The 12,083-nt window shown below is 38.6% G+C and overlaps 1 protein-coding gene across 1 annotated transcript; it reads right to left on the reverse strand.

The window, feature by feature from the left end:
* Positions 1-1,838: 1,838 nt before the first annotated feature.
* Positions 1,839-5,896, reverse strand: mafaa (v-maf avian musculoaponeurotic fibrosarcoma oncogene homolog Aa). The gene has a single exon (XM_052141205.1). It carries the CDS (start codon positions 5,059-5,061, stop codon positions 4,108-4,110), a length of 954 nt encoding a protein of 317 aa, XP_051997165.1. The 5' UTR covers positions 5,062-5,896; the 3' UTR covers positions 1,839-4,107.
* Between the last annotated feature and the right edge of the window lie 6,187 nt (positions 5,897-12,083).

Below are 12,083 nucleotides of genomic sequence, written 5' to 3' on the forward strand. Positions count from 1 at the left end.
TAACCACTGGAGTGATATGGATTAATTCTATGCTCTCTTTATGTGGAATTTGGAGCTTCCCAATTTTGGCACCCATTCACTTGCATTGTGAGGCCCTACAGAGCTGAAACATTCTTCTGTCATTTCTGTTCTGCAGAAGAAAGAAAATCATACACATCTGGGATGCCAGGAGGGTGAGTAAATCATAAGAGAATTTTCCTTTTGGGGAGAACTTTACCTTTAAAGCAGCTCTGTTGAAAGCTGTTTGACTTCTGGATGCAGGAAAGGTGGTCTTACTCTTCTGTCACACTCTTCAGTATATTCATTAATTCATTGCTCTATATCATCATGACTTACATATTGCAATATTATAATTGAAAGTATTTTTTCAATCAATCAATCAATCAATCAATCAATCAATCAATCAATCAAAACAGTGAGAGAGAGGAAATGTTTATGCTTTATTTAGGCAACCACTATTAGACACCTCTTTTCAGAGAACTACAGGCGATCCTCCCTCACTTTCTCTTTTTGCAGGCAGTGATACTGTGGAAAAAAATGCCAGAAGCAGCAGAGATTAAGTGGAACACTTGGAGACTGACCATTTACTTAAGCCTTACTGATGCAACAACAACAGGTGCAAAATCCGCCCTAAACACTCAAGTTGGGCAACCAACTGGCTGTTTCTGTTTTCACACAGTCTCAATCCTCTTTGCTGTCATTGTCTTAAAAATCTGCAAGTGGTCGATAGACAGACTTTTAACAGTATGGAAAATTAAATTCGCAATTGGAAGATGCAGAATTGTCACAAATGAATTCCATCCTGTTAACGTCATAAAGACTTGTTTCAGTTACGTTTTACAGAGCCGTTAATTCTGGTATATCAATCCAAATGAAGATTTTTATTTTTTTTTTAGTTTTTTTTGGTTTGTTTGAAATAATTACCAACAAAGAAACATTCTTTCATTGTAAGATTTTTCTGGGATCTGTCGCAAATCCTGAATGCCTTGATGAAGTAAATAGCGGTCTTGTAGGAACTGAGAGCAGGTACATAAGTTAACGTTTACCATTATAAAAATGTTGTAACAAATGTTCGCGGCATTATCATAACATATAAATATTTAAAGTCTCAATTTTATTAATCGAGTAAACGAAAAAGTGATCGCGAGCCACCAAAAAAAAAAAAAAAAAAAAAAAGAAAAGAAATCGAATGATTCTTTTGAAACAGTTTAGTTCCACCCAACATTATTTAAATGTCTTTTTTCTCCATTTCAAATGCGAGGTATTTACGAATAATAATAATAGGCCTAATTATTATTATTTAACAGTTTAAAAAAAACATTTCCATTTCACCTCCACAATGTTTATGCGTTCGCCCATATTTCGCCTTGCATCCAATTAAAAATGAAATGTCTAAATCAAAACAAAACTGTTTAATTATAAAATAAAGAAATAATAAGTTATAGATCCACGTAACAAAACAAACTTGTATATGCCACTTTGGGATTTAGCCCTCATACTTGATTAGGCCTATAACAATAATTAAAATGAATTAGGCCTATTGAATATAAATGTCTATCACAAGAACTAGTATTTATTGAAACGTGACGTAATACAATATCTGATCTGTTTGAAACAGCAGTGTTTCCTTTTTAAAATATGCATTCTGTGCAGTGAAGCATGGTGTTTTAAAAGATATAACGTTTATTTTCCCATTTTTATAACATAACATTAAGCTTAATAGATATCATTGGGGAAAATTAATGTTGTTATTTAACTAGACATTTCATTTATCTATAGGCCTACTACCCACCAAAAGACACTTGTTGATTCACATGGAGACAAACCGAAGCGTTTGACAGAACTTTTTATTAAACATTATGAAAACAAGATTCTGAACAACATTCCATTTTGAAACATTTTGGTTTGGACATACTGACACATAAGGACATTTATATTTTTCGATAGAAATGATAGGCTATGTACAGTTTTTCATTTTATTTCATTTTTTACATAAGACAGCACACAGGACAGCATATGTGGTGATGTAACCTCGAGCTGCGGTGCCTCAAATTAGACCAATAAACAGAGAGATTGCTCCATACCGAACTGCATCATAATTTAGTCCACAATTTTTAATCAAAGTTAACAGATGAGAATTCCAAGAAGAAATTAATCCAAGTAAGTGATTATACGCGGGGGACTTATTTTAGAAGTCTGGGCGACATAATTTGATATCTGTTATGGAACTAAGCATGCGCAGGACGGAGATAGATTGAAAACTGACTAGAGATAAAATAATTTTGAAATCCACTTTGGCAAGTTCTATTTGATTTTTTTTCCCCATCCACCCTGAACTAGGCAATATTTCAATCTTAAATTATCACGTTCAAATGCGTATAATAACTTTGCACGCAGGTCCCTTTATTATTTTAGAATAAGTAATCTTGTGGCATCTACCAAGAATAATTGAATGTGTTTGGAAGCCTATTATCATCCCAACGTTCCAATGCAAAACAACAGGCAACAACTTAAAAGTCGAATAGGCTACATGATACAGCGTAGGATTTTTTTTTATACTTTTTTCTTTTACAGTTTCATTGTCATAAAAAGTTGAACCAGCTCTCCTTGCCTTATTACCGTCGGCTGCCATATTTGAAGTCAAATGTTTTGTCATTCATAATTAATAATAAGAATAATAAAAAAGCTTTCTTAAAAGAGATGGTGGATTTTAGTCATTAAAATGTCTACGTCTTACCAGTCAGTCTTCTACATTAGTTTATGTTGAAGTACAAAATTCACATAATCAGAACTTGTGTTAATTGCTTTCGAATTTGGTGCATAGAGAACTAGCAGCAATTTGAATCCTTGTGTTTATGGTGGACTTTATGGTCGACTTTAGATCGAGTAACAATGTCCACCAGAACAGCAATTCGATCAGCACAGAGGAAAATAAATGTCATATAAATCCCAATTCTTCGAATTATAGTGCAGTAGGCTTCTTTTGAAATTGTACGTATTCAATAGGATGATAGTATCTTCGTCATTTGCATGCTATTACATACAAACATTTTATTAAGACGTTTTAAATAATCAAGCAAGAAGGACTTTAAAAAGAAAGGTAAATTAACACAGCAATTGACCTCTACATATGTACAAGTGGGAATAAATAACTCTTAAACTCTTGCTCAATTGTGTTTTTTTTCTTTCTTCGTTAGTCCTTATTCTGTACTTTTAAAATAACAATAATTATAATAATAAAAATAAGAACGGATTTCATGTGATTTTATAGGTAACTCATGAGCTCCTCATAACTATACGGTTTGTGTCGAACAGGGGAGAACAAAAGGAGATAAGAGAGTGGTTAAGGGCATGCTTTTCATCATCCAAGTGCTGTATGGGAAAATAGAAAGTACTTGGCGAGTTTGGAGTACCATACATGTCCCGCATGCAGGATTGGTGGGGTAATGCAGACTTGAGCAATGCTCGAGGGCCCTCGAAGTTCACAGGTCCCCTAAACCTCAGTTCATGACAAAATTGAGGGAAGTAAATGCTGTATTGCTATCTCTCTTGCTTGCTTATAAGTGTTTTAGTAATATTGTTTCTTCCAAAGTCCCGTCAAAAGCTGGAGTTTCTTAAGTCTAATTGCCATTAGGACTCGTCATTCTGTTAAGACAAGGAAAACATAATCACGGAAGCGGTTTAATGACTGAGCGACGCACCTGTGTCCCTAAACATGTCAGATATTGCCATTAGCTTATTAATAAAAAAGAAACAACACACGCATCTACAGAGTCCTGGTGTGTCTTTGGAGGTTTTGTGTGATCCCATATTTAGATCAGAGGTCTTATGAAGTAGAAAAGTCCGTGCAGTATCTGTCGAAGATAATCTTAACATTACACTATCCTTAAGACTTTTATGGTGCAATAATATAAGTACACAAACAATGAAGTGTGAGCTTTAAGTATTGCGCTGTATGTACAGTAATGCAAGTGTACAGAGTCTTTAAGATAGGAAGAACTGTAAATCAAATTCACAATGAAAATAATACAAATTTAGGTAAAAAACAAAACAAAACAAAAAAACCGAATACGTTAATGTGGAAAAGGTTTTTAACAAGAATCATTCTCACATGAAGAATTCCGTGGAAGTGGTTTTGCCGTGAGTGCCGTTGGACGGGTCCCGAGTGTTGCCGCCACAGCCACCGTTATAGGTTCGGCTCGCCAGCTTCTCGTACTTCTCCTTGTACAGGTCCCGTTCTTTGATCAGGCGCGCCACGTCTTGCTTGAGTTGTTCCACTTGGCTCTGGAGCGTGCACTTTTCGCTCTCTAGCATGTGCCGCTGCTGCACGCGCTTGTAGCGGCACGACTGCGCGTAGCCCCTGTTCTTCAGGGTTCGACGTTTCTGCTTGAGGCGGATCACCTCTTCTTTGCTGAAGCCTCGCAGTTGCCGGTTGAGCTCGCGCACCGTCATGCTTACCAGCTGCTCGTCTGAGAAGCGGTCATCGATGCGCGTGTGGTGGCCGTGGTGATGGTGGTGGTGGTGGTGGTGCGCCGGATGGTGGTGACCGTTCGTGGCCGCCGAGAGGTCTTCTCCGACGTACTGTTGACCGCGGAATCCCTCGTAGGGCTGGTGGTGATGGTGGTGATGGTGCGCATTACCGATGAGCGCTTCCACTGCATCCTCTGGGGTCAGGTTTAGGGCCTCTGGAGTGATGTGATGCTGGTAGTTCGGAATCCAATAGAGGTCTTCCAGCTGTGGCTTGCCCGAAGAGCTTTGGGTATTGTTGTTGTTGCCACCACTGTTGTTGTTGTTGTTATTGTTGATGACGCCATTTCCGAGGTTCTGACCAGGCTGCGACCCAGGACTGGGGGCACAGAAACTCGGGGAGGAAGGCACGGAGGAGCAGGGCGTACTGATGGGAGTGGAGGACAGCGAGCCCGGGGGCAGGCGGTGGCAATAGCGGTCGGCCTCCGGGGGCTCTTTCTTGACCTCAAACTTCATGAGGTCGAAGTCGTTGACATATTCTATAGCCAAAGGGCTGTTGGGCAAATCTGCGCTCATGGCGAGATCGGTGGCCATGTCAGTCCATGCGACGACTCCTGCCCTTACAGCCAAAGCGACAGGTGTGGGTTTCACCGGGATTATGATGAAAATGTGTGACCCGGGTTTAATACATATGCACGAGCACAGATGGGCTGATTAGTCCTTCAGACGGCTTCTATTTATAGTGCAGCTAGATGCGTATGCCCATGCATGTAAATTTACTTGTACACCTGCCAGTTTGCCTCTGCAACTTCTCTTGTTGACAACTTCTACCAGGTCAAATTCACGCTTTAATATCTCTTGCCAGGGCGGCGGAAACTTGAGACTCGTGAATTCAAAACCACCAACCGTCTTGCCCTAGCTTCACCGTACTAAAGCAGAGACATGTGGTTTCAGAGCAATCGTCCTTTGAAGAAAAGTGTCGAAGAGTCTTGTATTTGATTTCTTTCAAATATCCTTCTTCACCTCCGGGCTTTAAGTTCCGTCTCCTGACTGGAGGCAACAAAGTAGGGACGAGAACTTTCCTTACACGCCGAGAAAAGTCTTAAGCAGTCCACTACACACTCAGCACTCAGGCGTCAAGTTCAGAAAACGTTAGACTTTACCTCTCGAGTCCAGTGGAATGTTGATGCTGTTGTTTACAGAGTCACCAGCTAACACGAGCGGCAACAATGCGTGACAAATCACAGTAAGTTCCTCTGGTGGAACGCCCCGGCGGAGCACGAAGAAGGATGTTCTGAAATCTGGCCGCAATTTCTGGTTCCGTATCTTTTCACCGCCTCGCGCTACTTTAATATCTGTCGGTTATAAAGTTATATAGACTGCTGTCAACGTTGTTTCATTGATGGTTTGAGCTTGTTTTTTCACTATCGTCCACCACTGACACGCAGTATCACTGAAGCACTGAAACGGGCAATGCACCACTTTATACACATGGCCCGTCTGAGCGTCCCACCCAGAGAACGTAACGGACCAATGGGAGATGGGGCAGCAGTAGATGTGCATATTCCTATAGCAACGCCTCCGTGTAGCAGCTGAGGCGAACACGGAGCAGCTGACAGGGCGCTTAAACAGGTGTTCATCCCGCCCTCTAGCGACGCCTCTTCTGCAATCGCACGTGCAAGGTGAGCGCAAAACAATAGCCCAGCTTGGCTTAGTGAGAAAATGTTTGCTTATCATGTTAGAGAAGGATTTACTCTATTGAATTTAACACAAATAAATAAATAAAATCACTCCAGCTCTAAAATCTGACTTGTTGAGCCACGTTATAAAATAGCTAATAAACGCACCTGTGGCCCCTTTAATTTTATTTATTTATTCTATATTCATACACCAAGTCAACATATCTAAAATATATCTTACACTTGAGCCTATTAACTATGCTAGTTGGCGGAAGAAATGTTTATTGTGATTATTAATGTTCAAAAATGTAATTATTGATCATCTGTGCCTTATTTGCTAGGCCTATAATAATAATGCCACAGCTGTATAAAAAAGGAGGTCAAACCGCGAGGGGCACATTGACTTAATAGCCTATCTATGCGTAATAACGTATTGAAAGCACTGCACGGCCTTTACAAAGAAGTAGCCTACATATATGGAAACTGAGCTATTGCTTCACAAATGTGACAATATGTGATTTGTAGCCTATACACATCTAATTAGATTTAACATCATATAATCTTTGCATAAGGAAAACCAGCACATCTTTTCGCTTCAAAATTAAAAGTAAAAAAGTATGAATAGGCTTTTGCGCAATATCAATGGACCGACATTGAGAAGAATTATGCAGCAACACTATTTACAATATTTACAATATCACTTTTCCGTTGAGCGAATGAACTTCCACCTCATTTTGAGTGGTCTCGTTTTTAAATGAAAATGTCTATTTATTTATTAATTCTTATTAAACCGTCAAGTAGCCTAGCCTACCCGAATTCAGAGTGAAATGTTTTCAATTACTCTTAATTTCAAACAACATCATATTTCTTGGCACAACAACCAGTTATTAAAATGAATCACATGTAGCCTATAACATAACTAAGTGCAAGGCAGGAGAATGTAAAAATAAATATGTTAATGCATTTGGAAAGACTGTTTAAACAGTTTCAATTATGCATTAAACAAAATATTTCCTCGATGTTCTGTAACCTCATGAACAATCATTCAGTGCATTGATCTGATGGTTTAACAGACGCAACTTTCCTCCTCGCTTATATGACCAATTGGCAGTGATGAACTCAATAACGCGTGATCTAGCAATAAAATCAATCCACATTTCCGCCGGATAGGGAAAATACGCAATTTGTGCGGGTGAGTTAATTATGATCCGCCTCTATAGTGTACTAGCCACGTTCCGGATTACTTTTGCAATTAACCTCTAATTGCATCTCGACTCATCTGCGCGGATCGACAAATAATTAAGCCACACGAAGCGCACGCGCCTTCATCACCGCAGCATATGTCTTAATCAGAGGAGCCAACCTCGCGCGTTAGGATATACACAAAGATGATGGTCAGTGTAACATCCGTGAAATGTTAAGGGCAGGTAAGAATAGAACATAGATCAATTTATTAATTTGAAAGAAAAAGACAAACGCACACACAATGAGGAGAGATACTGATCTTAATTACTATGCTTTTGACAGGTTCATGAGATGATTTACAGTCAGATGCAGAGTTCAGTAATCTCTCACTCTGTAATTAGCATCAGATGTTTAATTCTGGTAAGTCTGTACCAGTGCACTAGTTGCATTGCTTAATTACAAATTTGAAAATAAAAAGCATAATTTATTATATCCACACTACTGGAAAAATAGAGATTATTTTGCAAAAGTCGGTCTTTGTGTTCAAGTCCTCTGCTAACCTTATGCAACATGTAATGCATTTCTTTACAGGTACCAATGAGTGAAATACAGAAGTGTAAAAGACCCAAATCTGCCAACGTATGGGGGAAAAAAAACTCTAAGAGGACAGGAGAAATCATATCAAGGTATTTGAAGCTGAAGGTGTGCTAAGTCATTATGGGAGGGTTTTATCAAATAAGGATAAGTGGACCCTAAAGTCCAAGCTAAGCAGTCCTCTTTGAAAATGCCACATTTAAGAAGATCCGCCATCGTCCATTCAGTGAGCTGAGGTAGGTGTGCATGGATGTGGCTGAGGGCTTGAGACATAAATTCTGAAGTCAGGACTTTCATTGTGCCTTTGCATATTGGGAGTTAGCTGCTGGTGCATTTCTACCGATTTAAGCAAAATGGACATCAGCACGTCCAAGGTGAAAAAAAATAGCGTATGATAAAGTGAAAGAGAGAAGGGGGATTGGACTAGACACCCTGTGAAAATGACTGAAAAGGATTTGTCCAGTTAACCCCTCTTTAGCCAGAGTAGTTGAGAGGTGTGAGGTGGAGTATAAGGGGTTATCAGAGGCAGGTTTGGAAAGCAGGTTTTTGTGGGCCGCAAAATCTCACAAATGCCCGTTCAAAGATTCAACAGTAATCGTTAGACTACATTCAAACTAACAAGTATACAAACTTCTCTGAAGTTCTCAGCAAAAAAAGCGAGTTATGGAAACAGCAAGGCGACAGGAAAGAGCACGTTAAATGTTAAAAAAAAAAAAGACTGACTGAATCAAAAAGGGTTGAAATGGACTGGAAGACATTTTTAGAAATGGGCTGAAATTTGAAGCTCTATGGCAGAAGGGAAAAGGGGCACCAAAAAGTAAACAACAGAAACAGAATTTAACAGGATGAAACAAAGATGGAGACAAAACAGGAGAAACTGGACAAAAGCAGAGAAGAACAAAAAGGGACGGAGGAGTTATACTAATGAATAACTACTTGCAGTGAAAGTATGATCTTTATTGATGGGGTGGACTCTTTGCTGAGCTGTAACAAGTTTGTCTTTTTTATGCCTAGGGGGATCTATTGAGGTGGAGAAAAATTACATTTGACCTTTCATTCGTTCCTTTTTCTCATTCAAGTGAGATTGTCTTCGAAAAAATGTGAATGTTTTTCTCATTTCTTCCTCACTCTGCTCCTCCATTCTCTTTCGCATGCGCTTTTACAAAAAATTGAAATATTGATCTTAATTAGAGTTTGCCGAGCTCAGCAGCTCACGTTGAGCTTTGAGAGAAGCGGCAGCAGACATCTGTCTAAGGCACTTACATCCTTGCCATCAGAGCGAGGGAAGGGGAGGGTGAGAATAGAAAGAGTGATTGCTCCATGAATTTCTCTTTCTCTTTCCATGCAGATAACAAAAAGTGTTGAGTGACCGTAGTTAAAGAGCATCATGAAAACGATTACAAAAAGTCATCCCCACTTCATTGTTTCAGAATGCCTCTTTTCCTTTAAAAAACAAACAAACAAAAAAAAAAAAACAGCATAAATATGACACTTCAATCACAGGCTATGCTAAGCTCATGAGTTCTTTGCCCTGCCAAGGCAAACCGAAGTTACTACACATATCATTGTCTTTGACATGTCTGGAACAGAGGGGGTTTTCTCAACTATACTCAGATTCAGAGAAAATGGAGAGACATTATTAAACGTTATAATCAACATCTGGAACGTGAAAAAAAAGGTGAATGCATTTTTATCATTTTAGAATTTTGGATTTGTAGGGCAAGTTATTGTTTTATTTGTATCATTTGATATATTTTATTCTAGGCTTATAGTAAGTTAATTTAAGTAAAACATTCCAAGTATTTTACAAGAAAGGATGACACAGTTTTCATATGGTTATAAAAAAATAAATAAAAAAAATATCCCCTGAAAATCAATTCCAGGGGCAAATATTAAATTATTTATATATATATATATATATATATATATATATATATATATATATATATATATATATATATATATATATATGTGTAGGTTATCACATTTGCGAATGGAACTACTTTCTTATGTGATGGATCAGAATCTGCTGTTGCTGGTTCAAAACAAATGTGTCCAAGCCTCTGAAAAACATACCTTTAGAACTACATACCTTTAGAATCACAGCATGGGCAGTTTCTAACATGTTATTGGAGAAACAAGGATGTGTGTGTGTGTGTGTGTGTGTGTGTGTGTGAGTGAAAGAGAGTGTGAGAGAGCGAGGTAAAGCGTGTGCGATCACCTGTTGATGATGTTGTAGTCTGTTAGTCAGCTTTCTTAAGATAATGTCATTTTGGTGAAATGCATCCAATTATCTCAGTGAAAAATAGCCATCTAAGCAGGGGTATTCCTCCCTATTTTGCGGCAGCTGGTGCTCAAGAGTGTTTCACTCTAGAAACCGCAATCTCCTTCGCCATTTTCTCTTCTACAATGTGGAAACTCCAGTAAGAAGTAAGCGCCTTGAGTTTGTGTAATTAATCAGTCAATGTTTTGTCTCTCAGCTGTGATGAGCCTTAATATTGAAGTTGTTAGTTTAAAGCAATTTTCTCAGTTTTAGTAGTGTAATAGTAATACGAGCAATCACAGAGTGCTGTTGAATATAAACACTGAGTGATGCTGACTCAATTCACACAACCAACTGGCTCTTATTACACACAAAAATGGTCCTTTGCCTTCACCTGCTGGTTAAAAAAGTCACAAAATTAAATGTAAAGAGACAGATGACTCTTAACACATCTGCACTGCTCTTAAACTTTAGTTTAGACCGCACGAACACAAGCGGAGTGATACACACAGTGAAGTGTCAGAGTGCAGATGGTGAGTACATCAATACTCATGGCACGCCTCTCGTCTAATCAGATTCAAGGACCGGAACTAACTGTTGTATAAATATACATATATGTCTGACAATGATAATCCACAGTTCATAAGGCTCAAGTTTTTATTTAGATTAAATATTTAAATCTAAAATAAATAAATGTTACTTCCAAAAACAAAAGTAAAAACGCTGTCAAAAGAAGAAAGAAAAAGTGAGAACAACACAAGAGCAGCAATGCAGAAAGTACAAATCAACTAAGAGGAGATACATGATGTATGACAACTTTTTTGATTTTACAACACCCATATCAACATGCATTCTTGTGATGTATACCTCTCTGCGTGAATGATTAAATGGGAGAAAAACAGAGAGCGAAAATCAGATGAGGAACTGTTTTCCTCCCTCTATGTCATCTCGCTCGTGAGCGCAAATGTGGCTTGCATCATGGGGACAAACGTTATCTCGTTAACACGACAGCAGGCTTGTCAGTGCCAGCGAGTTGTGTCGTGTTCCGCAGCAAGACCCTCGCCACGGTGTATTAATGCCCCCTGTCGTTGCTGGCAATGATGGTTAACCAGGTTTCCTGTAGCGACCGGCAGTCATTTGTCACAGAGCACAGAGTATAAGGCCTTGGTTCAACGACGCATTAATAGTCTGAATATCAGCAGTCTCCACACAGCGAGGGGTGTTCAAGGGATGTTCAAGGGATTACGGCTCCCATCATCCTCTCTGTACCACTGTTTAACACTCAACACACTAATTACATTACCCTACAGAGAAGAGGGAGAGAAGGAGAACAGCGACAGACAGGCTCATCTATGAATGAATCCTTAATCAAGTATGTGTTTTAGGAAAAGACAGGGAGGGGAGAAAGGAAAATGACATTGTCAGAAATTAGTTGTGATGGATTGGTAAGACAGCAGTTACAGAGTGGAGAAGAAAAATTAGTTTTGAAGAGTGTGAGAGAGGTGTTTTTTCCCATTTCCTATAGATTCCTTAAGACTCAATTACAGTGACATGACTATGATCAATGTATTTTACATCCACTGGTTTCACAACACACTTAGGAATGCAGATACTTTTAACATTAAACAATAATGTTATTTATAGAAAATAACATGCGAGTAGTGGCTTGTGATGTCATTTAATAAATACTTTTATGGCATCACCCAAAAGGTGACAAGGTGTGTGTACACATCAGTTTCAGACATTTTATTTAGACTTTTACTTTTGCATTAAGGAGCAGTATTTGACCCCCAAAGATTAGATTTTTCAGGGGCATTTTTACATTTATGAGGGCATATTTTCTTTCTACATAGTTAAACAAGATTACAACGTTGAACAGTTTCTTCTGAATGTTC

This window comes from Xyrauchen texanus, chromosome 13 (assembly GCF_025860055.1).
Source record: "Xyrauchen texanus isolate HMW12.3.18 chromosome 13, RBS_HiC_50CHRs, whole genome shotgun sequence".
NCBI classification, from domain to species: Eukaryota; Metazoa; Chordata; class Actinopteri; order Cypriniformes; family Catostomidae; genus Xyrauchen; species Xyrauchen texanus.